This window comes from Pelodiscus sinensis, chromosome 4, assembly GCF_052426305.1.
Source record: "Pelodiscus sinensis isolate ZL-2025 chromosome 4, ASM5242630v1, whole genome shotgun sequence".
Lineage (NCBI taxonomy): Eukaryota > Metazoa > Chordata > Testudines > Trionychidae > Pelodiscus > Pelodiscus sinensis.
Window position 1 is genome coordinate 48,660,158 of NC_143055.1, and position 27,591 is coordinate 48,687,748.

General features: G+C 45.4%; 1 protein-coding gene across 1 annotated transcript in view; it reads right to left on the minus strand.

Moving 5' to 3' along the window:
• TXK (TXK tyrosine kinase) overlaps positions 1-27,591 on the minus strand; it is a 60,508-nt gene that overhangs the window by 11,308 nt on the left and 21,609 nt on the right. Inside the window, exons 2-12 of the mRNA XM_075930463.2 lie at positions 20,341-20,398; positions 20,018-20,123; positions 18,047-18,258; positions 15,559-15,624; positions 14,287-14,341; positions 9,759-9,838; positions 7,117-7,244; positions 6,356-6,430; positions 3,078-3,249; positions 2,435-2,651; positions 164-228 (exon numbers count right to left, since the gene is read on the minus strand). Of these exons, the coding sequence (XP_075786578.2) occupies positions 164-228; positions 2,435-2,651; positions 3,078-3,249; positions 6,356-6,430; positions 7,117-7,244; positions 9,759-9,838; positions 14,287-14,341; positions 15,559-15,624; positions 18,047-18,258; positions 20,018-20,123; positions 20,341-20,398 (1,234 nt within the window). The remainder of the gene's footprint in view (positions 1-163; positions 229-2,434; positions 2,652-3,077; positions 3,250-6,355; positions 6,431-7,116; positions 7,245-9,758; positions 9,839-14,286; positions 14,342-15,558; positions 15,625-18,046; positions 18,259-20,017; positions 20,124-20,340; positions 20,399-27,591) is intronic.

Here is a 27,591-nt window from a genome sequence, read left to right on the forward strand (position 1 = left end):
ATTACTGTTATTATTAGGGCTCGTCGAACTGCAGTGAGACCCAGCCGCACTGTCCGGCGATCTGCACCCAAACCCGATTGCTCCGAGTTGCAATCTACTCGCCATGGGCGAGTAGATTGCATTATTTGTCAAGCCCTGGTTATTATACATAATTGTTGCATACCTTGTCATTCCAAAGTCAGATATTTTAACTATATTCCTGGCATTGACTAAACAGTTCCTTGCAGCCTATAGGAAAATGAGAAAAACATATATTTGAAATCTTACTAAAGACTCCCAAGAAAAATGCAACAGCTTGCTAGTATTTTATTCATGCAGTTTTCTGTGTTATTGTAGCTATGTTGGTCCCAAGATATCAAAGAAACTAAATTTTGCATTGAATATCCCCCCACAGCACATCTTTCAATATGCATGGATCCGATGCATGCCTTTCACAATGTGGTATCTCTCATCAGGTGCACTAAATATCCCAGTAACAAGCAGATTGTCACTATGATCTCAAATGAACTCACATGAAAATATGATGAGATAAAAACCACATAACACCTTTGAGTGAACACTTTCCACAAAATTATCATTATCTGACCTCTCTGTCCTCATCCTCAAAGAAAACCTACACACATTCAAAAGACAAGCCTGGGAGCTTAAATTAATACATTTGCTAGAGAATAAACATCATGGTTTTATGCAGGCACTGGATTTATGGCTTACTACAACAATCTGTAATCCACTAACCCTGCATTTTTGTCCTATGATTGTAAAAGCGTGATAAATTGTCTCTTTCAACATGTATTAGTCACTTTTGCTAAACAATGTGTTTCATCTTGTATTTAGCTGTGGCACTTGGAATATCTTTCCCATACCAGAAGAAGAGCACTGTATACTCAAAATGCTTGTCTCTTTTCACCAACAGAAGTTGATCCAATAAAAGATATTACATTGTCTTATCACTCTTATTCATACAGTATCTTGTTAAATGTTCTTCTAGATGTCTTACACCAAACACATCCAAACTCAAGCAATACTAAAACGGAGCCAAAATAGTCTTTGTCAGTGGCGGCCTGTCCATAGAGGTGAACTAGGCGGTCACCTAGAGTGCCAAAGTTAAATGGCATTGAGGGGTTTGGAGGCGGGGGCACCGATCGTGCGCCGATCGCACATTTCGCCTAGGGCGCCAAGTGCTGACAGATCGTCTAAGGCCGCTCCTGGTTTTGGTAGGGTGTTTTGATGTTGCACTAATATGTTTGAGTTGTGGAAGAAGATCAGTTGTTGATGATGACGTGTTAAGACAACACAATATCTGGACTTGTTAAGACAATGTGTTAAGACAACACAATATCTGGGGAGGTCTATTTTGGATATTAGGAAAAACTATTTCACTAGGAGGGTGATGAAGTACTGGAATGGGTTACCTAGGGAGGTGGTGGAATCTCCGTGGGATTGGTCCTGCTTTGAGCAGGGAGCTATACTTGATGGCCTCCTGAGGTCTCTTCCAGCTCTATGATTCTATGACTTTGACTTTCTCTGACTCCATTCAGACATTAAGGCCTGGTCTACACTAAAGGGGCAGATACGCAACTCCCACTACGTTAATAACGTACTTGGAGTTGAAAGATCTTAAATTGCATTTTGGCACCATTCACACAATGAGGTTAACAGGAGCACATGCTACTGTTGATTTCCTTTACTCCTTGTGAGGAGCAGGACTACCAGTGCCAATGGGAGCGCCCTCTCAGTTCCAATTAGTGGGTTTTCACTAGACCTGCTAATTTGAATCCCAAAAGATAGACTGTGGCAGCTCCGATCTTCTCTGTAGTGTAGACAAGTCCTAAGTGTTTTCTACTTCTTTGGTGGTGAATATCTTTTGTTTAAAGGGGGTTATAATAAAGTAAATGGCTTGTGAATTTCCAACATCAGCAATTGCCTACAGAAATTAAGAACATTTGTAGAAAACAGTTTAAATACGTTAATTTATACAGCACACCATACATATGCACATTTAAAGGATTTAAATAGTTTACAAAAATCTACAAACCACAATAAAAATGGTGATAGAAATGTAGCCGTGTTAGTCTGGTGTAGCTGAAACAAAATACAGGACTATGTAGCACTTTAAAGACTAACAAGATGGTTTATTAGATGATGAGCTCTACTTGATCTGAGGAAGTGGGTCTGGCCCACGAAAGCTCATCATCTAATAAACCATCTTGTTAGTCTTTAAAGTGCTACATAGTCCTGTATTTTGCTTCACAATAAAAATGGTGAGCTTCAGAAATATTTCCCTGTTACAATATTTCCTCCATCAAAATAACATTGTGTTGGTCCACTGGATCCTGCATAGTTAACACTTACAAAATAGATCAGAATCTATAAGGTGCAATGACATGTATTTTGTGACTGCCACCGTAAATTACAGAAGACTTTCTATACTTACTAAATCACGATGAATAAATCTATTTCTTTCCAGATACTCCATCCCTTCACATACATCCTGGCACATGCTGAGTAGCATTTCATTGTTCAGCTTCCCTTGTCTTTGCCGAAGGTAATTGAGCAAGCAGCCATTTTCCACAAACTCAGTCACTATGTAGAGAGGCTTATGCTGTATGCATACTCCATAAAGCTGTACCAGCTTTGGGTGGGATAATTTCCTAACAACAAATGCATTTCAGTAACTAGACGTTTGCCACTGACAAGCAGAAATTTTGATTATTAAGATGATTTCAGGAATTACTTTGTGAAATGTTAATATATTTCAATGTACGATAAACTGTATTCAACTGCAACAGATATAGAACTGGTTATATCATGTACTATCATGCACTTCTTAATTCTAATCCTTTCTTAAATCACCCTTCTATATGAATTCTTTCAGTGATAGTCCACTGAAAAATTAAAAATAATAGTCAGGCACTGTATCAAGATTTGACCTTTCAGTTCCTTGTCTTTCCAAACCAAACTGTGACAGGCTTTGTGCTGTTGAACAGCTAGAAAGGAACAACAATATACTTTTCAGTATATTTTCCCTAGTCAGGCTTCAAAACAGAAGTGACCTAAAGACACAGCGTTGCACTTACATCATGACTTTAGCTTCCTCAATGAAATCGTCTTCAGACATCGCGCCTTCATTGATTGCCTTAATGGCAACTTTGACAAGTGCTCTCCATTTACCCAGCTGAACAACTCCAAACTGGCCGCGCCCAACTTCTTTCATGAAAGTCAGCTCAGATGAATTTATCTCCCACTTCTCTGTAAAAATGAGCTCAACATGTTATTGCCATCCATCCCCAGACAGTCATGTCATAGTATTGATTAGCTGGCTCTATTTTGACATCCACAATGATTTTTTTCCTTCCACAAGTATTAGTTCTAGGAAATCTATGAAACTCTGCTGTTTCGGCATGCACAGGAAGGAGAGGCAAGTTTGGAGGCACTCATTCTGTATATGTATTCACCAGCCAGGTGATCTTTACTTACAACAGTTTGCACTCTATAAACCAGAACTCTCTGTCCGGCAACATCCGTGGTCTGGCAAGACCGTTGATGTTTCAGGATCAGAGAGTTCTGGCATGCTGGGGCGGGGGGGCTAGCGCAATGCAGTGTGGGGAGCCTGGCGTGCAACCCAGCTGGGCTGGCGTGGGAGCTAGGAAGCCTGGAATGCAGCCCTGCTGGGCTGGGGGAGGGGGCGAGAGCTGTGAAGCCTGGTGTGCAGCACAGCTGGACTGGGGGGTGGGGAGCTGGGAGTGCCAGCACATAGCCCAAATGGATTGCAGAGGTGAGTGGGAAGCCCAGCGTGCGACCCAGCTGAGCTGCCCAGGGGAGCCAGAGAGCCTGGTACGTGGCTCAGCTGGGGTTGGGTGGGAGGGCAGAAAGGCCAACATGTGACCAGCTGGGCTGGAAGGGGGCCAGAGGGAGGGACAGGAAGTCCAATTCATGACCCAGCTGGGCTGCTGGGGGAGTTAGGAAGCCCAGTGGGGCAGCACAGTGGGGGAGGGGTGGCGGCAGCATGGGGCCAGAAATTACCTCCCTTGGTCTGGCAAAAATCCCTCATTCGGGACCTATCAGCTCCCAAGGGTGCCAGATTAGGAAGATCCAACCTGTATTATAAATAAACCAAAATGATTTGTACTATTCTTTTATGCATTGTGAAATGTCATTTTTATTTCTAATACTTGCTTAGTTTGCAAGACCAATCTTTATCACAATTAACGTTACTATATCAATTGGCTATATACATTCACATAAGCTCCAGTGGCTCTTAAAAGACTATGAAGTCTTAGGTCTTGGTTTACAAAATGTGAGAAAATATATAAGTAATGCTAGTAATATGAGTAAGACCATTTTTCTAAAATGATACCTGTCCAGACAGGTATTTCATTGAGTTCTAAATGATGTAAAAATGGATAATTTCTATTGATGGACATGTGTTTTTATCTATTATTACTAGAAGATTTACCCAGCATTGCATGGGTCCTGAACTCAATAAATTTTTGGTTTTCTTCATTTAAATCATTGCTCTGGGGTGGATCTGGGGATGAGGGATTCAGTATGCAGGTTGCCCCATGGAGAGACGATAACCCTGGCTCTCTCTCCCAATAGCAGTTTGAGGCCACAGGTGAGAAGTTCTTCTCCATGGCAGCTGCAGTTCCAGCAGACACAGCTAGGGGAGGGGTGCATGTCTCCGAGCTGGAGAAAGCCCAACTTTGTTTGCCCTTTGCACTGCCCAGCCAGAGTGAGGAATGCAGAAAACTGTGCACTTTCCCCTCGCTCCCTGGCAAATGGGAGCAGCTAGAAATATACCTATATGCACTGGAGGGAGCTTCAGCCACACCCATCCTTCCTAAAGGGAATCTGGGGTTGGGAGGGTGGGGGTTGATGCAGTCCCAGATTGGGGTACACCATCACTGCCTGATTATTCTATTTCCTGTATTGTTTTATGAGAAGCAACCCCATTCCAGACATATCCCATTTTCCTGGCACAACCAAACCCTTCCCTTGCTGTGTTACTCAACTTTGGAAGCTCTGGGGTCCACAATGATACTCACAGCACATGCTGAGGGTCGCAACTTAAGTGTGTTGTATATACATGCAAATATATATGCAAATAGCTTTTCACACTGATGGGCATGAATACAAAGATTAAGGCAAGACTACACAACACACAGGCCTCATTTAAGTCAGTTCTGCTGATATTAATAAATATATTTATCTGATTTCCACCCATATGACAGCAGTTTTAATGAGCAATGACAGTCCAGAAATTTAACTACCGAAATGCATATCAATAAAAGACCATTATATTGACTACTTTTTTGTTTTGGTTCCCACCCGCATGTTGAGCCCCACGTAAACCCAAGTTGCACTGTGGGCCACAAACAAACAGGCCACGGGCTGCATGTAGCCAATGGGCCATGTGTTGAGTAGCCCTGCTTTAAGTTATGATAAGAGGAAGCTGTATATCGAATTTGGTGGCCCTAAATCTTACCATATAGGAGAAATTCTTGTACAAATGGTGTACAGATGGATGAACAGACAGACTCTTGCAAATATATAGTATTATTACAGAGATTTTTTGTAGCGTACCTCAAAATAGCAGGATGAGAAGCATGATACAAAAACATAGGGAGATACCTACAATTCTATTACAGGTTGGACTTCCCTGGTCCAGCACCCTCGGTCCGAACCATGGAGTTTGCAGGACCAGGGGAGGTCAAGGCTCCTCTCTGGGAGGAGACTGGGCTTCCCTCCCCACTGCTAGCCCCATGCTGGGGCTCCCAGGATTAGCCTACTGGAATTCCCCCCCTGCCACTGGTGGCCCCTTTCTGCTGGGGTCCTGGCCAGGCCAGGCCAGAGCTTCCCATTAGCCCCAGGCCAGGGCCGTGGATTCCCTCTGGCTGCCACCTGCCCCGCTCCTGCTGTGGGATCCCCGCTGGCCACTGCTGGCCCCACTTCCACTGGGGATCCCTCAGCCGCCGCTGCCCTGTTCCCCTCCTCCCCCCAGCCACTGCTTGCCCTACTTCCACTGCAGTTTCCAGCTGGAGATTCTCTGCACCCACAGCTGGCTCAGATGCTGCCTGGGTTCCTGGCTGGGACAGGGGATTCCTCTCAGCTGCTGCAGGGGCTCTCCGGCCTGGAGCTCCCCACAGCTGGACTCCCCACCACCATAGGACCAGTCTCTGCAAGCCCAACTGGGACTCCCAGCACCCATAGGATTCCCAGCTGACTCATGCTCCTCGCTTCCAGAGCTCTTTTGTCCAGCAACATCCATGGTCTTTCCTTTCAGACAACGAATATTGCCAGACAGAGAGTCCCGGATTTGTGAAGTTCAACTGTAAAACAATACCTCAGACTTTACCATAACTAAATCCTGCTGTTGCTGGTAAACAACTGCCCATTGATCCAATTGGATGTCGGAGGCGGGTGATGAGACCTATTGGTGACAAAGTGATAATATTCTTTAGAACAATTATCCTATTATATATATATATCTACCTTAGCTTCCTTTTTGGTGTATATCTACACGTTTCTTACTCATTCAGTTACTTTTCTCTGTATTTTTTATGACTCTTTCAGGTGTAGCCCTATTGAAAAGGAGGAACTGGGGGAACAGTCCCTGGATGGGTGGGGTGAGAACACTGGCATTTTGCAGCCTGTCTGGCAGGTATTAAAAGGTGGGAAGACAAATACATTATTACTGTTTCCAAAATGCCATAGGATTTATCTTATTTAGTAGTAGTAATAATAGTAGTAATTATTTATTATTTGTATTACTGTAGAACTTTAAAGCCCTAGTGATGGACTAGGACTGCTTTGTGCTAGGTGTCTGCAAACACAGCACAAAAAGATCATCCTTTCGCCAAGGAACTTATATCCTAAATAAAGGAAAAGACACAACAGAGGGATATAGGCTCAACCCCAGATTGGGCACCGTACAAAATTACTGATTTGGCAGAAAGGATGGCTACGAAACTGAACTTTTCTCTTTAACAATTTGCAAACCTTTCTTTTAAAAATGTTGATTGCAGGAAGGGTTATTTCTGAGCTCTCAAAATTTTATCTGTAATGAGTTTGCAGTCATCATCAGGATTAAATCCTTATTCACTTAGCTGCAGTTACCTGCTCCATTATGTTGGTGATACTGGATGAGTTCAGGAATGGATGGAAAGAGGTGCTTTTCTGCTACATAATACTGTTTTGAATGGTTTTGCTTAATTTGATAATGTCGGATATTTCCACGGAGGCTTCTGAAATCAACAAAACATCAGTTACTTGAAAATAAACCATATTTTGATAGTATAAAACTTTGATTTAAAGAATATTTTGGATGAGAATTACTATTATACAATAAAATCTATGGAGAGGAAATATGAAATTCCTGTTTAAAACTGCTTGATAGAATTATGGTAGAGATAATGTTACGGCGGTGTGAGTAGGGGAAACAGAACCTATCTATTTGAATATTTCTCCCAACTCTGGAGATGAGATCTATTATCTCAGAGTTAAAGAGATCTTAATAATGAAACAGAACTTTTGAGAGCCATAGATGCTAGCCAAAAACTCCCCCAATCCCTTTCCTCCCTAAAGATGACCCTTTTGTAACCGTTTTGCAGTCATTTATTAAAACATTTTGACTTCCTAAATGTCTCCGATGGCCAAATCCTGGTCCCTTTGAGACCAGAATGATTTTTACTATTGACTCCAACATGATTAAAATTTGGAACTTTAGTTAATCATAGAATTATAGAACTGGAAGGGACCTCAACAGGTCATCAAGTGCAGTCCCCTGCTCTCCTGGCAGGACCAAGTATAACTGCCACCAGGCGGATTTGAAGCTGAGTATAGAAGCCTCTACCCTCTGAGCTAAAATCTAGCTGGCTTCTAGCCCATGTTGTAGAGGTCTCTTGATCTTAACTGTTGCTGTGGTCTGGGTACCACTTACATTGCTCAGTAACCACACTAGGTGTGTGGGTTACACAAGCACTTTCTAGAACAGATCATCCCTGACAGATGTCTGTCTCACCTGCTTTTAAGTATCTCCAATGATGAAGATTCTACAATCCCTCTAGGAAATTTATTCCAGTGCTTAACCACCCTGACAATTAGGAAGTTTTTCCTAATGTTCAACCCCCTTGCTGCAATTTAAATCCATTGCTTCTTGTCCTATCCTCAGAGGCCAAGAAGAACAATTTTTCTCCCTTCTCCTTGTAACACCCTTTTAGATACTTGAAAACAAGGAAATCTGTATGCCTGCCCAGGACATTAAAAGTCTTGGCTTTTGGCAGTCTCATACCCACTGTTGTCTTAGTCCTTGGTTGTTGTCGTGGGGCAAGTTATGGGGCAGCAATACCTGTACAGAGGGAGCTCTCTCTCCAGAGTGTCTACAAGCTGCAGGAATAAGTGGCTTTGAACCACTGAATGGGATGGGGGAGTTCGGGGCTGGCAGCGTCTGGTCATCTGTATGCAAATACTGTACCTGTTGTGGGGTTTGCCATGGGGCAAAAACCAAGTAGATTCAGACAGCACCACATCCAGCTTGGTGAGGTTGGTGACCCCAGGAAGCAGAGCCCACAGGGGCTGGTCTCCTCTCCCAGGGTGAAATGAGAAGACAGTGCCCTGAGTTAGTTCTATGTGGTGAGTTCTGGGGTCAGGTGAATGTGCCATTGTTTTGTACTTCAGAGAACTGCAATTACAGCTTCCTGGCAGCAGGGGTCTCTATGTCCTCCCTGCTTCTCTTGCTATGGCTACTGTGCATAGCCATCTTCCTTCCTTCCTTGCCTAGGCCTTGCCCTTGCTGGCTCTGATGATTTGCCCAGATGGAATTGGCTGACTGGGGCTTCAAGAAATAGCAGGACTGGAACAGCTTCTGTTCCTCCTTCCTTCCCACAGGGTGGCAGGGACAAAGGAGGGGGACAGGACACCTCTAGAGTGACAGGCATAAATTGGGGGCATAGCTAGGGATGGGTAGGCACCAAGGGAGATCGGATTATTGTGTAAGGGGAACATGCACTAGAGAGCAGCCATGAGGGGACTCTGTATAAATAGACAAATGGCAGGGTTGAGGGGATGGGCAAGAGGCAGCACTGGGAGGGGCAAAGGAGAGGTTTTGGGTGAGGGAAGGACTGAGGCAGCTTGGGGAAAGGAGAGAGTGGGGGGTTCTTGGAGAGACAAGGCTGGGATTATTAGAAAAGAGGTTTGTGCAAGAGGGAGGAAGCATTCAAGATGTCTGTGGGCAACAGGGGAGGCTGGAGGGTTTCCAGCAGAGATAACTAAGGAATGGAAGGAGAAGTTGGAGATTTAGCAGGTCAAAGTGCTGGCTGAAGACTGCTACAGCATTGTGTGGGAGCCAGTCAGTCAAGAACTGCACCATAGAAGGAGAAGCAAGAGGATGCTACAGTAAGAGCAGAAAGCTTGTTTGCTTATTTTTTTAATTGGGTGGATGAATGGGAATTATGCTGGAACCTTTTGGGTTTCTGAGAGTGCAGGTGATCATGTCATGCTGCATATGAATGTTTGTGTCCACTGCAAGTTTTGGGGCAAAATTGCTCTATTTAATATTTTGTATTGGCATGCACAGATTAATTAACTGTAAGGATTGTAATTTGCAGCAAGGTTTTTAGTGTTCCTTATATACACCATGAACAATGCTGTACTGTATTGTTCTGTACATGTGTACTATGCAGCAAGCAACAAATTGTAATTAAGATATGTTTTCATCTACTTATTTAAATTCTTAGTCATTTAGAGCAAAAATCACTTACCCACCAGATTGTGAATACACAGACATTGTGAGGGCTCCCTTTTGGCTTGAATCTCTGATCATAAATGCTCCTTCTTTGGACTGAAAATAAATTCAGATTTAATTTACCCTTTCTTTTGTGTATGGCAAAACATTCATATATGATAAGACATTCCGCTGATTACAAAATTCTGTTGAATGTCCTATAAAGGAGCCAATGGATGCTAAAGGTAAGGTGATAAGAATAGATGATCTGGTGGTTCCTTATGGCCTTTAACTGTTGACTAAAGAGTAATTTCTAAAATAAGGTAATATATTTAACAGTTGCACTGTACTGTAAAGGTATGTCTACATTGCACCCTCAGCTTAAAATAAGCTACTCAATTTGAGCTACACAAATTATGTAGTTTATTTTGAGTCAATTTCCTAATAGCTTATTTGGTAATTTGGTGCTGTCTACACCAAATTTGTCTACATAGCACCAAATTTCAAAATAAACCATTATTCTGAAACATCCCTTAATCCTCATAGAACGAGTTTTTTTTTTCTTTTACAGGTACGTTGGAATAGCATGCACGTTATTTCAAAATATATTTTGAAATAACAGGTGTGCTTTCAAGACACAGAATAGCTATTCAGGGATACCGGAAGTATACCGAAATAGTGCCGCAGTGTAGATGTACCCTAAAAATACAGATGAGAACTTTGTATCGGCAGGAAGCTAAGTAGTTTTCTGAGCACACCTTAAGAGTAAATATGAATAAATAAATGCTGAGTCATTCATCTGCATGTGGATCCCTGTTGGGCGATTCCCAAGGTATTACTTAATCCAAGAGAAACATTGGTGCCTTGAGACCCATGCTGATGTTCAAATTGTTCAAACTTTACTTGCATTGTTTATGAGATTAGAAAACATGCCTTACTTATACAGGCAGTCCCTGACTTACGCGGATCCGACTTATGTCGGATCCGCACTTACGAACGGGGCTTTCTCGCCCCGGAGCTCGCAGGCAGCGGTCCCGCCACCTCAACCTCCGGGGCGAGAAAAGCTGTTCCCGGTGCCCCTGGTCTGCTGGGGACCGTCTCCAACAGACCAGGGGCACCGGGAGCAAAGCCGCAGCCGCGGTGGGTTCCTGCGCTTCTGAGGCTTTGCTCTGGCAAAGCCTCAGAGGCGCGGGACCCCGCCACGGCTGCGGCTTTGCTCCCGGTGTCTCTGGTCTGCTGGAGATGGTCCCCAGCAGACCAGGGACACCGGGAGCAAAGCCGTAGCCGTGGCGGGGTCCCTCGCCTCTGCGGCTTTGCTCCCCGTGTCCCTGGTCTGCTGGGGGGGGCGCAGCTAGTGTGCCCCCCCCCCCAGCAGACCAGGCTTTTGTTGTGGACCCTGGGGCAGAGCAGCTGGGGCGCTGCCGGTTGGTCCCGCAGTGCCGCTCTGGGCACTACTGGACCAACCCGGCAGCACCCCCCCAGCTGCTCTGCCCCAGGCGTCCTAATTCAGCCGCTGCTGGTCAGTTTCAGCAGTGGCTGAATCTGGACGCCAGTTCCGACTTACATACAGATTCAACTTAAGAACAAACCTACAGTCCCTATCTTGTACGTAACCCGGGGACTGCCTGTATAGTAATCTAGTATGGTAATGATCTCCAGCTAACCTCCTAATTTTTATATCCATACAGTTATTACTGTTTCTAGCTATTGTGATGGTCTTCCTATCTGCAGCTATTTCATTGCTTATATTTTTGAACCAAGTATACAAGCCTTGTAATATTGAATGCTATGTTTGTAACTGTGTCTGGAGACTCCTTGTGCTGTATTACACTCAGTGTACCAGATGAATGGTACAACTCCATGGATATAATTCATTGCTAATCATTAAAATACTGGTGCCTGTCAGCAGTATGTGGAAAATAATTCATATTAACATCTTAAGAACATTTACATTTAACCCAGTTCACTTTTTTCTGATAATGTTCACTTTGCTCTAATGCAGTACAGACCCTTGAAACAAAGAATAAAGAGCTAAAACTTTATGGCTATTTGGCATCTGCAAAAGGCTCCAAATGTAGTGGAACCACTATGCTACTTCGTGTTCAGGCCACCAGGAGGAGAATGACCACAAACTTTGGCAGCTGTCTTCATATGAATGTGGAAAGGAGGTTGGGGGTGGGACATCTGTGTTGTAGAAATGTGGTCAGTTGGACTGTGACCTGTGTAAATCATATAGCCTCAACACTGTGTAGCAGGTTGCAGTAAGCTTTGGCTATACAGCAGGGATGGGAAAAAGGGCCTCCACGGGCTGGATCAGCCTGCCAAGCAAATTGATCTGGCCTGCAGAGGCCCTGCCGCTCCCCCGCCCCCAGGCCAATTAAGTACCTGGAGGCAGGGGTAAGCACACAAAGTTTCTTTCACCCTGCCAGGAGTTGCACGGCACTTCTGAGCACCTTCTGCTCCTCGCAGGGAGGAGGGCAGGGTGGAGGAAACTTTGCATACTCCACCCACCCCAGGCCAATCAGGACTTGGGGGTAGGGGAGCACGCCAAGCCTCCTCCCACCCTGCCAGGAGTGCAAGACGCTTCTAAGTGCAATGTGTTCTTTGCAGGGCAGGGGCAGGGCGGAGGAAACTTTGTGTGTTCCCCTGCCCCCAAGTCCTGATTGGCCTGGGGGCACAAGGAGGAACATGCAAAGTCTCCTCCCACCCCAGGGGCATGGTCGCCTCAGGGGAACCCTACTACGGGGCAAAGACTTCACGTGCTCCCCAACCCCAGACCATTCATGGTCTGTGGATGGGGAAGCAGGGAAGTATCCTGGCCCCGCCTCTTCTGCTTGAAGCCCTGCCTCTTCTGGTGTAGCCTGGGGATTTCTAAAGTGGCCTCCGGCAAAAAATTATTGCCCACCCCTGCTATATAAGGTAGCTTAAGGGCTGTAGTCATAGCCATGCCATTGGCTGGAGGATGTAAATGACTAGTAGAGTTCCATATCTGTGATTTGTTAACACAAAACTAAAGATAGAACATCCAGGTCTATAAATATGTGAAGAGTGATAATGCTGTGGTGACTAGGAATCACGTAGGATTCATCTACATTGCACTGTAACTTTTGAAATAAGATACGCAATTTGAGCTACACAAATTGCATTATCTTATTTTGATGCTATTTCGAAATCTCTTATTTCGTCACAGCGCCAAATTTAAAAATAAAGTGCTATTCTGAAACATCCCTTCCTCCTTGTAGAATGAGATTTACAGAGACATCGGAATAGCGAGCACGAAATAACGGGCTTGCTGTGAAGACATTGGATAGCTATTTCGGGATACTCTGGTATCCCGGAAAAGCGTTGCAATGTAGATGTATCCTTAGAGTGATACATGGGAGTATAACTTATGGTAATGGAATGAAATTAAGAAATGGAATAATTAGACTGACTGTAACAAAAGTTCTCAGAAGTAAATATATTGGAATTCTCTCCTGTAGGAAGTGGTGAAAGCTCCATGTTTGGAGCGTTGAAAACTAAACCACACAAATCAATAGAAAATATATTGTAAAGCAGGGTGATAGACTGGATTGTATAACAGCTGTTCCTTTGCACCTCTAACATCTATAATGATGTGTATTTCTGTGCATTGCCTCTGGCTGAGCTGCATTTTATCCAATCCCTGTGTTGGCCCTTGAGCAAAATTCTGTTATTCTTTCTAAAATGGAAATAATTTGAAGCCATAGCAGTTGTATTTTATACTGACATTGCACTTTTCTTCCCCAAAGTTTTACAATGCTTCACACAAAATATTGTGACCAATAAATCACAATTGCTTATGGCCAGGACTAAATGGGCATAAGTTGCAGCTTGACAATTAGTGAAGGGGAGATTTTAGTTAAGGACAGTGCAGCAAACCTCTACTTTAAATTAAGAAAGTATTAGATTTTAAAAGTTTATACAAAGGAGACAGATTTGTTTTTAAAATCTCATCCAAAGACAAATTCAATAAGCTGCACAGAATTCAGTTTATCTAATATGGAAAGTAGAAGACCTAAACAAAACGAATTCTAGGGAGTCTAATTATTCAACACTCCAGCTACGTCTAGACTAGCATGATTTTCCGCAAATGCTTTTTGCGGAAAAGCATCCGTGCCAATCTAGACGCGCTTTTGCGCTAAAAAGCCCCAATTACCATTTTCGCGATGGGGCTGTTTTGCACAAAACAAATCTGAGCTGTCTACACTGGCCCTTTTGCCCGAACGGGAGCAGCATAGTATTTTCACAAGAAGCACTGATTTCAGAATGTAGGAAGTCAGTGTTCTTGCAGAAATTCAAGCGGTCAGTGTAGACAGTTGGCAAGTTTTTCCGCAAAAGCAAAAACTTGCCAGTCTAGACACAGCCTCCATGTTTAGATCTCCAAGACATCCCTTCATTTTAAAATACTGTTATTGTATACACAGGTCTGGATTTAATTTCTGGACTGCTCATGTTGCATCTTGTAACATTAACAGAAAAATGTAATTTGTACCTAACTTTAAAAACAATGGAAGTTTATTTATAAATCAACTGAATTACTGTACCTCCTGCCGTAGTAGAAGTTCTGCTTGATTCCTTGTTATGTTTTTACAGTACCACCTACAATAAATGACGAAGAAAAGACAGCAAAATTATGTTCTGACTTCAAGCTGTTTTAATAAAAAACACTTATTAATTCTATTTTAAAAAGCAATACTTCCTAACCATTATACTGTTCCCAAACAAAAAACTCAGGAAACAAGCAATTATTCATTTTAAACAACTTTGTAAGACCATTTCAGTTACAACAACAACACACAAAAAAACCCCAAATATTTGCGAATGAGGAAATTCAGAGCTAACTTTAAAAAAAAATATTGTTGCAAACTGAAATAGTTAGAAAGTCATAGTGTGAAAAATCAAAATGTCAGAAAGTCTGGAAATAATTAAAGGTACCACTACTACTAGTGAAAAATCCCATTAGTTTCCTAATTAAATAAAAAGGTGTTTCCTGTTTCATAGTGATATTTTTAAGATGTGCCCCTGTGGTGTTCTGGGTCTCACTAATTTATTTTAAAAAAATCTACGCAGTAGTAATATGAAGTGTTGTGATTTCTTGCCAATGCTACAAGAGTTGTTTGAAGGTCTAGTCTCTTGCCTTTAATAAACGGGTGGATTCACAGTTTATAGTCCAAGGTATAGAATTTTTGCTCATATCGTGTCATGTAATTGAATATGTGATGGGATGAAGTTTGGGAAAGGAGGGATGTATTTCAATTGTTTTTCCCATTTGTTGTAACTAAAGTTGACTCTAAGCAAAATCTTGGATACAAACAGCCACAAGTTTGAGGAAATTTGCATTTACACTTGGAGACTCATGCCCATCTCTGACTGGAATATTTGGGAATTTTACCCTTCACCAGCCAATGAACCTTAAATAGGTTGAAGTCAGCATTGGACAGTCACTGAAAAGTACAGAACAGGAAAAGATCAGAACATAATAGCATCCAGGTAGGAGTGCTCACAAAAAGGAAACTTCCAAATCATGACATCTTGACTTAAACAATAAATAACATAATTGCATGTGATTGCTTATGAGGTACCAGTGTTTATGACATTCTGATCTCAAAGCAAACAGCCATGCATTTGAGGATCAGGTCCAAAATCTGAATATGAAAACTAGAAGACAAGAGAAAAAATAAGGACCTTAGTTCTGCAGTCGTTATTCAGGCAAACTCCTGCTGGATTTTAGTAAGAACTGAAAGATCAGGCCATAAAAATGAACAACCTTAACTTCTTAGGGAGCTGGCACAATAATCATTTTCAACTGTACTTACTCATGTGCTTCTAAATTATTTCGCTTGTTCTCTGTTACATAATTGCTGGGAATTAGGCCTTCATTTCTAAATTAAATACAAATAAAAGATGTTATAACACAATGTAAAGTATGAATTTGATTAAAATGTGAATATTCCTTTCACTGAACAAAAGGGCAACTTACACTGTTGGCCATGTATAAGTATGACCTATGTGTTTTGAATTCAAACAGTCATTGAAAAAAGACCTCAGGTTTCTTATTATCAAGCTGGTGATTTTTTCAATGGGCAGATGATGGGCAAATGCTTTCTATATGAATTGTTCAGTTTGGGACTATTCTTTGGAAAACCAGGAAATAGGTAATTATGTTTTTGTGTGCCAGCTCTACATGAGCCCCACTAGATGGCACTTAAGCCAAGTTTACCATTGAACACATATGCATGGCCAATGACCACATTAAAAAGCAGAATTTGGCTCAAATGCTAGATTGTCAGAGTTGCACATGTATTAATTAATGATCCTATATTTTATAGAACTGCCAATTATTTTAATTCCCATCTTCTAAAAGAGTCCGTTATGTCCAAAGCAGTGGTGTAGGGCGGGACAGTTGCCCCCAAGTGCCATGCTAGGGGGGTGCCAGTTTAGTCCCTCTGCACTCCTCCTGTCATCCCTTGGCTCACCTGCTCCTCCGCCCACTGCGGCTGGCTGGAGCCTCCTCTATCTCTGCTGGTGGGTTAGTGCGTGCAAGGGCCCAGCCCCAAACAGGAGGGGGCAGGGGGAAACGCGGTACAAACTCCCCCACTCCTACTCCCAGGGATGGGCTCAGCTGTGTGCCAGATTCAGGGCCCCGCAATGCAGCCGTGGGGTGTGAAAATTTTGTCTCTGCCCCCAGGCACATAACACCCTCACTATGCCTCTGATCCAAAGGTAGTTATGTAAGTCAGTGAGCATCTGCCTGTACAGTTTCTAGAGGAAGACATGGTCCCTGTTCCAATGGGTTTACAATAAAGATGTTAAAATGCGGTTAATTGACTAGTCGACAGGCACTTTCAAATTCCTCCTTTGAAATGTACATGAGCCCCAGTAGAGGCTCTTGTACATTTCAAAGGAGGAATGTGGAACTCTGCATATAGCCGGGGCCAGTGGGAAATCCTGCTGACTCTGGGCTGCAGATAGGTGCCTGCTTTGAAATGCACAAGAATCCCCAGTGGGACTCCCCAGCAGGACTTCCCAGATGACCCCGGGCTCCCCATGACATTTCCCTAGGACTCTGGATCAGCTGAGAAGTCCCCAGCTGAAGTGCCCAAGGAAGTGCCCTGTGGAACCCGGGGTCAGCTGGGGACTTCCCAGCTGATCCTAGGTTCTGGGGAAATGCCATGCCCCGGAATCAGCTGGGAATCCCCAGCTGACCCCAGGCTCCAGGGCTGACCCTTTGAATACCTGCAGAGGCGCCTGAAGAAATCATTTGAAGAAGTGGGCTGTGCCCACAAAAGCTCATGATACCATCTAGATGTTTTGTTAGTCTTTAAAGTGCTACCAGACTATTTGGTTTTTTTTAAGTTTATCTAATAATATTTTACTTGAATTACATAACCTTTCTACAATTATCTCAGCTATAATGGTGGTAACTTCAATATAAGATAACACCATATGAAACTGCATGGGAAAATAGACACAAGTGTGACTGAGAGCAGAATTTGGCTTAATTGCAGTACGGGTTGAACCTTTCTAGTCTGAACCAGGGATGTTCTTACCACTTAGGTAAGTGCCTCCCAGCCAGAGAATGGCTCTGGCACTCCACCTCCTGTTTCCCCTCCAACTACCTGGCCCAGGCCACCACCCAAACCTTCTGTACCTGCTTTCCCCTTCTTCCAGGTCACACCACCTTCCCAGACCTTCACTCCCTCCTAAATCCATCCCCTAGGCCAGAATCTTCTCCTGCACCCATACCCCCTCCTGAACCCTGCACCCCATTCCTCTGCCTGGGGTCATCACCCAAACTCTCTCTAGCCCCTTTTCCCAGGTTACAACTCCCTCCCAGACTGTGCACTCCCTCTTAGAACCCGTCCCCCAGGCCAGAATCCTCTCCTGCACCTGCATCCCAAGCTCCTACCCCAAGTTACAACTCCTCTCAGATGCCACACCCCTTTCTTCATCCCTTCCCCATGGCTGAAGCTCTCTTCTGCACCCAACCTCCATCCCGGATCCTGCACTTCCTCCATAGAAGAGTAGCCCTTGACCACTTACCAAAAATCTCAGAGTGCCCCTCCATTAAAAATTATTGTCCACTCCTGATCTAGATTCCCTTTCTCAATGGGAGATTCTGGGTGCTGAATGTTTTTCAAAATCTGACTGCTTTATATTGATGTCTCAGAGACAAAACACGTTAAAAATCTATCCCTAAAATGTATTTATGCCTCTAATTGTTTATGGTTTTTTGTTTGTTTCTTGAGGATTCTTTTTTAGGAATATAGAAACAAATGAGTCCAAAAATGCCTCTTCTCTTACCCAAACTGGTCTCTTGCCTTCCACCAGTGGGGGTCATACTTCTCAAGGATAATATATTCTTCCGATTTTCTGAGCGTCAATACAGAAGGTCCTTTGGCAAAAAAATCATAGAGTGCAATGACTCTGATATTCTCATCACACTCATCAGGGAACTGTTGGGGTAATGATGGTAGCGGCTTCCTCTTTGATTGTTGAACAAATTGTGTGTCACACTGTTGAGAGAAAAAAGTATCATGATTAGTTTTTATTTCTTTCCCTGGGTATTATTAGTAGTACAGGCAGTCCCCGGGTTACGTACAAGATAGGGACTGTAGGTTTGTTCTTAAGTTGAATCTGTATGTAAGTCGAAACTGGCGTCCAGATTCAGCCGCTGCTGAAACTGATCAGTTTCAACAGCGGCTGAATCTGGACGCCAGTTCCGACTTACATACAGATTCAACTTAAGAACCCCAGGCATCCCCAAGTCAGCTGCTGCTGAAACTGATCAGCGGCTGATTCCAGGAAGCCCGGGGCAGGGGCTTCCTGTAGTCAACCGCTGGTCAGTTTCAGCAGCGGCTGACTTGGGGACGCCTGGGGCAGAGCAGCTGGGGTGCTGCTGGGTTGGTCCAGTAGCGCCGCCGCTCCTCAGCGCTACTGCACCAACCCAGCAGCACCCCAGCTGCTCTGCTCCAGGTGTCCTGATTCAGCCGCTGCTGAAACTGATCAGCAGCGGCTGAATCAGGACTCCTGGGGCAGAGCAGCTGGGGTGCTGCCGGGTTGGCCCACTAGTGCCAAGGAGCGGTGCTGCGGGACCAACCGGCAGCGCCCCACCTGCTCTACCACAGGCCCGGGGCTTTGCTTCACATCTCCCTGGTCTGCTGGGGGGGGGGGGCGGCGCACTAGCTGCGTCCCCCCCCAGCAGACCAGGGAGACGCTGAGCAAAGCGGAGGAGGACCTGGGCGGGATCGCGGCGCTTCCAGATCAGCGCCGTGGTCCCGCCCGGGTCCTCCGCGGCTTTGCTCAGGAAGACCAGGGAAACGCTGAGCAAAGATTGTTCATCTTGGTTTCTGAGGACAGGACAAGGAGTAATGGGCTTAAAGTGCAGCAGGGGAGGTTTAGATTGGACATTAGGAAAAAAATTCCTAACTGTCAGGGTGGTCAAATATTGGAATAAATTGCCAAGGGAGGTGGTGGAATCTCCCTCTCTGGAGATATTTAAGAACAGGTTAGATAGACATCTGTCAGGGATGGTGTAGACGGAGCTTGGTCCTGCCTTGAGGGTGGGGGGCTCGACTCGATGACCTCTTGAGGTCCCTTCCAGTCCTATTATTCTATGATTCTATGATCTATGATTATGGGGTCTGGTTTTGTGCTCAGTTACATTGTTGTAAAGTTTGGAAGAACACCATCTAAGTCAGTAGATTTAGGTCAGCTGAAAATAAAACCATATTCAGCTCCTTTGTATCTGGAAAAAATACATAATGTAAATCTTCTAAATCTTTGCACACTTACTAAAATATTCTTTGCAATATTTATATTAAGTATCTAGTACTGCAACTTTAAAGATTTAGTAGGGATTTATTTTATACAAGTCTACAGTCAAACTGTGGAACTCCTTGGCAGAGGATGTTGTGAAGAGCAGGACTTGAACAGAGTTCAAAAAAGAACTAGATAAATTCATGGAGGTTAAGTCCATGAATACTAATTAGTCAAGATGGGTAGGAATGGTGTCCTTAGCTTCAGTTTGTCAGAGGCTGGAAATGGATGACAGGAAAGGAATCACTTGATGACTACCTGTTCTGTTCACTCTCTGGGCATCTGGCATTGGCAGATGCCCAGACAGGATACTGGGCTAAATGGACCTTTGGCCTGACCCAGTATGGCCATTCTTATGTTTAGTTCCTGTTCTGGCACATAGTCACTATCTGGCCTTGGACACGTCACTTAATATCTTTGCACTTCAGTTTCCTGAAGCTGTGCAGTTTTACTTACTCTGTACTTTTGGGTAGACACATAGGAGAGTTGTTGTTGTGATACTGAGTATTCAGCCATCAAGTCTCCAGCATTGTCCAGGTTCAGTTCCGTCCTCTTCACTGCTCTAATTTTGGAGAATTAAAACAGTGCTTATTATTGGAATATATTACCAAACAGATTAGTTGTGGTGGAGGGGAATGATCTGTACATGTTTACAAATTTCAGCAGATTTACTGAAAACTGAAGGGTTTTAGAGGCTTTTATAAGTAATTGTTTTGAAAGCAAATAACTAATTTTGATTAGCTTAATTACTGGCAAGTTGAAGCTAAAAATCGAGTTACCTTTTCTGCATTGAACAGCAGCAGCAGCAACAGCAAAAAACAGACTGGATGGTGTGATCTGAAAATAAGAAAATGTTCAGTATTTTTAGTACTTTTTGTTTGTTTGTTTACCTACACTGAGGTGTGTAATAGGTTATCTGCTATGGACTTTGTGGGAGACTCTAGGCTAGTTAGTTGGGACCAGATCATGGAGCATTGATAATTTAATTTAACAGGTGAGGAAACTGAGGCATGGAAAGGCTAGGGATTCATTGCTTCTGTAAAGCATGTTGAAGTCCATAGAAGAAAAGCATTATCCAGGTGCTAAGTATTATTCCTATATACAGGCTGGACCGCGCATGCGCGAGAGCAGCATGTGGCGTTCGCGCCTTTGCAACGTCTCACGGTCCGCCCCCCCTCGCTAGTTCCTCTTACCGCTCAGTCTCTGAAAGAGAAAAAACCAGAAAAAACCCAGAGCGGAGAGGAGGGCGGGACGTGGAGCACCCACGGGGGCACATCTCGAAGAACCATTGTTACTACACAAGGTGAGTAATCTCTTCTTCTTCTTTGAGTGGTCCCCGTGAGTGCTCCACTAAAGGTGACTACAAAGCAGTAACCAAGAATGCGCTCCGGGTCAGTTATTTTCTACCGTGGATAAGACCGCAGAGGCCACCGCGGTATCCGAAGCCCACCTCCTACTTATGGCATAATGAAACGCGAAAGTTACACTAGAGACCCAGGTAGCTGCGCGACAGATATCATGAGGGGAACTCCCCTCGCAAATTCTGTAGTTGCAACTGCTCGCGTAGAGTGAGCACGAGGTAAAGAAGGAAGAGGCTTGTTCTGGATCGAATGACAATTTGTAATACAAAGTGTAATCAATTTGGCAACGTGCTGGGTGGAGAGTGCCTTGCCCTTGGATCTCTGTGCCGTTGATACAAACAGCCTGTCTGTCTGCTGCCATTGACGGGTTCTGTCTATATAGAAGGATAGTGTGCACCGGACATCGAGCGTGTGGAAAAGAGCATCCTTATTTGAAGAATGAGGCTTGGGGTAAAAAGCTGTGAGGACAATAGTCTCGTTAATGTGAAAAGGAGAGCAGACCTTGGAAATAAAGGCCGAGTGTAATCGTAATGTTACCGCATCTTTGGAAAAAAACAGTGAAAGGGGGATTTGCCATCAAAGCCCCCAGCTCACTCAGGGTATGTCTACACTACAGCGCTAATTCGAACTAACTTAGTTCGAATTAGTTAATTCGAACTAAGCTAATTCGAACTAACGCATCTAGTACTAAAAACTAGTTCGAATTAGCATTTTGCTAATTCGAACTAGCGCGTCCGGGCTTAAGGATGGCCGGAAGCAGTGCCGGCAGGGCATCAGAGGAGGACTTAGAGCGTGGAGATGCTGTCTCAGGCTAGCCGAGAGCTGTGCTTAAAGGGTCCCGACCCCCACCCCGGACACACAGTTCTCAGGGGTGCCCCGCTTGCAAAGCAGTCCTGGCTTGGATTGCCCGGAGTACCCACACTGGGCACATCACAGCACTTGGCCATCAGACCGGCTGCACTTGCCGCAGGCTGCCATCTGGGGAGAGGGGGCAATTGGGGGGGCTGCAGGAGAGCTTCCACCCCCAGAAGCCCGCAGAGCCACCCCAGTCCTCTCCATCGGGGGCTCGTGCCCCATTCCTCCCTCATCTCCTTCCACTTACCCTTCCCTAGCCCCTCTTCTTGATGTAGAAAATAAAGATAACGTGTCTTCCAAAATGGAATCTGTCTTTATTGAACAAAACTCGGGGAGACTGGAAAAAGGAGGTGGGAGAGGGGAAGAGAAAGGCTGGGAGAGGGGAGGGCAACTAAAATGATCAGGGGTTGGGAACAGGTCCCATATGAAGAGAGGCTAAAGAGACTGGGACATTTCAGCTTAGAAAAGAGGAGACTGAGGGGGGACAGGATAGAGGTCTCTAAAAGCAGGAGTTGGGTGGAGAGGGTGCATACAGAAAAGTTCTTCATTAGTTCCCATAAAGAAGGACTAGAGGACACCAAAGGAAAGGAATGGGTAGCAGGCTTCAAACTAGTAACAGAAAGTTGTTCTTCACAAAGCAAAGAGTCAACCTGTGGAACTCCTTGCTGCAGGAGGCTGTGAAGGCTAGAACTGGAACAGAGTTGAAAGGGTAGTGAGATCAAGTCATGGAGGTTGGGTCCATGGAGTGGTATTAGCCAGGGGTAGGAGTGGTGTCCCTGCCCAAGGTTTGTGGAAGGCTGAAAAGGGATGGCACGAGACAAATGGCTTGGTCACTGTCTTCGGTCCATCCCCTCCAGGGTCCCTAGGGTTGGCCGCTGTCGGCAGACAGGCTACTGGACTAGATGGACCTTTGGTCTGACCCAGGACGGCCATTGTAAGCTCAGGGCTCAGGGTCGGGGGTCTCAGTGGACCCCCTTGATTCTCTTGCACACCTGCTCCTGGGTGGCCAGGCTGGCAGCTATCCTGCCCAAGCGGGCCACTTTCCTGTGCGTAGTGTGGAGATCGTGGACGAGGTCCACACTAGCCCAGGCGGGTGCCCGCCTCTTGCGGTCCCGGGCAAGCTCCCGGGAGCCGCCAGCCTGGTCCCGGGAAGAGGGGGAGGGCTGAGGGGCATCGGGTGGGTGGCTTGATCTGTGCCAGGTGCAGGGTCTGCTGGCTGGGTGCTGGCAGGCTTGCACCTGGCACGGGCACTGTAGCCAGCCCGTGCCCCTTAAAGGGGCCTGGGGCCGGGAGGGGGGCAGTAGAGTTTCCCTGGTGTTGGCCAGAGTGGCCACCAGGGAAACCTGGGGAGGGCTAGCCTCCCACTAGTTCGAATTAAGGGGCTACACACCCCTTAATTCAAACTAGCTAGTTCGAACTAGGCTTAATCCTCGTGGAAGGAGGATTACCTAGTTCAAACTAAGCGCTCCGTTAGTTCGAATTAAATTCGAACTAACGGAGCACTATTGTAGCGCCTATGAAAGTTAGTTCGAACTAACGTCTGTTAGTTCGAACTAACTTTGTAGTGTAGACATACCCTCACTCTTCTCGCTGATGTAATTGCAAGTAGAAACACAGTTTTCATGGTTAGCATATGTAGGGAAACTGATGCTAGCGGCTCAAAAGGAAGGTACATGATAATGTTCAGCACTAGGTCGAGATTCCAAGAAGGGGGAGGTGCCCTTCGTGGTGGGTATAAATTCACGAGCCCCTTTAAAAACCTCTTTGTAATTTGATGAGAGAAGAGCGAGGAACCCTCTACTGGATGGTGGAAAGCACTAATAGCTGCCAAATGCACCGTTAAGGATGACAACGCAAGTCCCGAATTTCGTAGATGTAGGATGTAGTAAAAAACATGATGCAAAGGAGATAGAAGCAGCTGTACATTATTCTGAAGACAGTACTTGGAATATCTCTGCCATTTTGCAAGGTAAGTATTTCGTGTAGATTCTTTTCTGCTATGCAGCAGTATCACTTTGACCTGTTCAGAACACAGGTTTTCGTCTCCTTTTAACCATTCAGGAGTCATGCCGTCAGATGTAATGACTTGAATCTGGGATGTAACAGTGAGTCTTGTTCCTGAGAAAGAAGATCTTGGTGGAGAGGGAGGGGGTATGGTGGCTGTATTGACATTTTGTGTAAAAATGGATACCAGACTTGCCTGGGCCAGGCTGGTGCTAACAAAATAATGACGGTCACTGCCTCTGCTCAGATTTTCTCCAGTGTCCTGAAGATGAGGACCATGGGGGGAAAAGCATACAGGAGTGCCTTCTTCCAGCTGACCGGAAGTGCATCGCCGAGGGAGCCCTTGCCGAGCCCTGCTCTGGAGCAATATAAGCGACACTTCTTGTTGTTGGTCGTTGCGAAAAGGTCTACCAGGGGCATACCCCATTTGCGAAATATCGCCCGAATCACGTCTGCCCTTATTTCCCACTCGTGCTCCATGGGAAAACGCCTGCTAAGGGAGTCCGCAATTACATTGGCGGTGCCAGGTAAGTATGATGCTATTATGGTTACATTGTTCTGTATGCACCAATTCCAACACCGCACCACCTCGGCGCACCTCGTGCTCCTCCCTGCCTGTTCACATAATACATCGCCGCTACGTTGTCCATCAGTATTTTTACTCTGAGACCTTTGATATGTGGGAGAAAATGTTTGCATGCATAGAAAATTGCTTGGTGCTCCAGTTGATTGATGTGAAGATGCCTCTTGATGAGAGACCATTTGCCTTGAATTCGTTTGTTGGCCATGTGAGCACCCCAGCCGATGAGTGAGGCATCCAACGTTATTTGTGCCGATGGTTGTTGGTGGTGGAATGGAACTCCCAACAAAAGATTTTGAGATTTTGTCCACCAACGCAGAGATCTTTGAACATGCAAAGGTAGCCATACTGTCTTGTGAATGTCGTGTTTCACAGGAACATAAACCTTCGACAACCAGTGTTGGAGGTTCCTCAGAGGGAGTCGTGCATGAGGAACTACAACGGTGGCAGCAGCTATGTGTCCCAGGAGACGGAGGCAATTGTGAACAGAGACACTCACATTCCCGTTGAGTATGGTGATGAGATCTTTGATGGCCTGAAACGTCTCCTGAGGTAAGTATGCCCTCGCCATGAGGGAATCCAAGTTCGCCCCTATGAACTTTATAGTTTGCGTCGGGGTAAATGTTGATTTTTGTTTGTTCAGGAGAAGAACGAGGGATTTGAATGTGCGTTCGACTATTGCCACCATCTGTGACGCTTCTTGCTCCGTGGAACCTTTTATTAAGCAATCATCCAGGTACGGGAATATTACCACTCGTAGCCGACACAAATGAGCCGCTACGACAGCCAGGGTCTTTGAGAAAGCCCTGGGCGCTGAGGCGAGACTGAACGGCAGAACTCAATACTGAAAATGATCATCGTTTATCACAGATCGGAGAAAGCACCTGTGAGCAGGATGTATGGCTATGTGAAAGTACGCATCTTGTAAGTCGAGAGCAGCTAACCAATTGTTGTATTCGAGGGACGGGATTATGGAATTCAATGTCACCATTTTGAAGCGCTGCCTGTGGAGATAACAATTTAGGCAGCATAGATTGAGAATGGGTCTCCAACCCCCTGTTTTATTTTCCGTTAGGAAGTACCTCGAATAGAACCCTCTTCCCTTGACCTGATCTGGGACCCGCTCTATTGCTCCGATGGTAAGGAGACAATGGGCTTCCTGCCGCAGGAGGCCTTCGTGAGATGGGTCCCTGAAAAGGGACGGGGAAGGTGGGGTGGTGGGAGGGATGGAAGTGAAGGGGATGGTGAAGCCGACCTTTATGACTCCCAGCACCCATTTGTTTGATGTTATTTTGACCCATTGGTGATAATAGGGTCATAAACGATGGTGGAAAATGGGATCTGTGTGCGCAATAACGATTGGCGGAGTTCGCATGCCCTCGACAAAGAAGTCAAACTTGCTGTTTTGAGGCAGACGTGCCGGACACTCTAGTGGTTGTGGGCACCTTCACTGAGGCTGCTGTCTAGGGCAGGATTGGTCAAACATGCGGTTTTGCTGTCTACGAGACTGGTAATCATACTGTCTCTGGTACAGAAAATAACAATGACAACAGAATGGTGGGATGTACATTCCTAGTGTACGGAATGTCGTTCTTAAATCTTTGCCAGTATGAAGTACCTCATCGGTCTTTTCTGCGAACAGTTTAACCCTGTCAAATGGGAGGTCGTCGACTTTGGAGTGTAGCTCCTTGGGTACTGCCGCTGTGGCGAGCCAGGATGAGCGTCTCATAGACACTGCTGCTGCTACTCCTCGAGCCGCCGTGTCTGCCACATCCATAGCTATCTGGAGATTCACTTTCGAGCACGTGTAGCCCTCCTTGAGGATTGTCCGTAAGAGCTCTTTATCAGCCTCCGATGTTCTTTGGGCCAAGTCTGTAAGCTTCGTGATATTATCGAAACTATGGTTTGCCAATAGGGCTGCATAATTCGCAATGCAAAGAAGTAACGTGGCCGATGAGTATACTTTGCGGCCAAATATGTCCAATTTCTTGGCCTCCTTATCTGCCCCTATGTTTTTTAGCTGCGGGTTCTTAGCCCTTTGTAGAGCTGCATCGATGACCAAGGAGTTTGGCTGAGGATGGGTAAAAAGAAATTCTGAGTCTTTAGATGAAACAAAGTAACGCTTTTCCGCCGGTTTCGAAGTTGGAGTGGTTGAAGCCGGGGTATGCCAGATTTCTGCTGCCGACTGGAGGATTGCCTCATCAATAGGGAGAGTGACCTTAGATTGTTGCTTGGGATGTAAATCTGATAATTGGACGTCCTGAGACTGAGCCACCCTCCTAAAAAGATCCTGAAATTCTTTTGTGTCGTCAGGAGGAGAGGAATCCCCCACAAACACAGCATCGTCTGGGGAGGATGACGAAATATCCTCCGGAGATATAGGATGCGGGCGATCATCCGTATCAGAAATTTGCCCTTTCCTCAGGCTCTGACAGTTGAGCTGGGGCCGAAGGGGTCTCCAGATGAGATTTTGCCCTTTGACAATCCTGGATCGGAGGTGACTGTCGTGACCCATAAGAGGTATGGCAGCAGCATAGATGGGAACGGGACTGAGATCTGCCATGCTCATAGGATGAACGGTGACTCCTGTGGTCAACGTGCTAAGGGGACGATTGTCGTGAGGAATATCTGCTAGCATACCTCCTGTGATAAAATCTTGGAGAGGAGTAGCTAGGTGAGCGAGACCTATATGATGGTCCCCGGTGATAACAGGGATACCGGTCGTAATGATCAGAGTGACAAGACACTGATCTCCATCGCGGAGAGCGCATTGCATGATGAGACGCTGAATAATCTCTGACGTTCGCTGAATGACACGGCAAAAGCAAAGATTCAGGGGAAAAAACTGGTGACGGTGAAATCGAGTGCCTTGGCATTGATTTTCTAGCCGCCTTTGTAGGGACCTTAGTTGTATGAGCAGATTCATGTTCTTCTGATGGTAAAGAACGGGGGGAGAGAGGAGGGGATTGGCCCTCCGTCTTGTGCACTGTGCTACCGTGCCGCTGTGCTGGAATCCCACACGGCACTGTGGGCAGCTCTGTCTCTTCCGAGACTGTTGACAGAGAGCGACTTCTCGGTGCCGACTCAGTGTGCTGCGGGGAGCTCAGCCATCGGGCCCATTCGTGCTCCTCCCCAGACTCGTCCCTCATTGCCGACTCCGGTGCCAGCTCATCGGTGCCACTTATGGTGCTGCTAGAGTCTGCGGCTGCACGGATGTTGCCGGTTCAGCA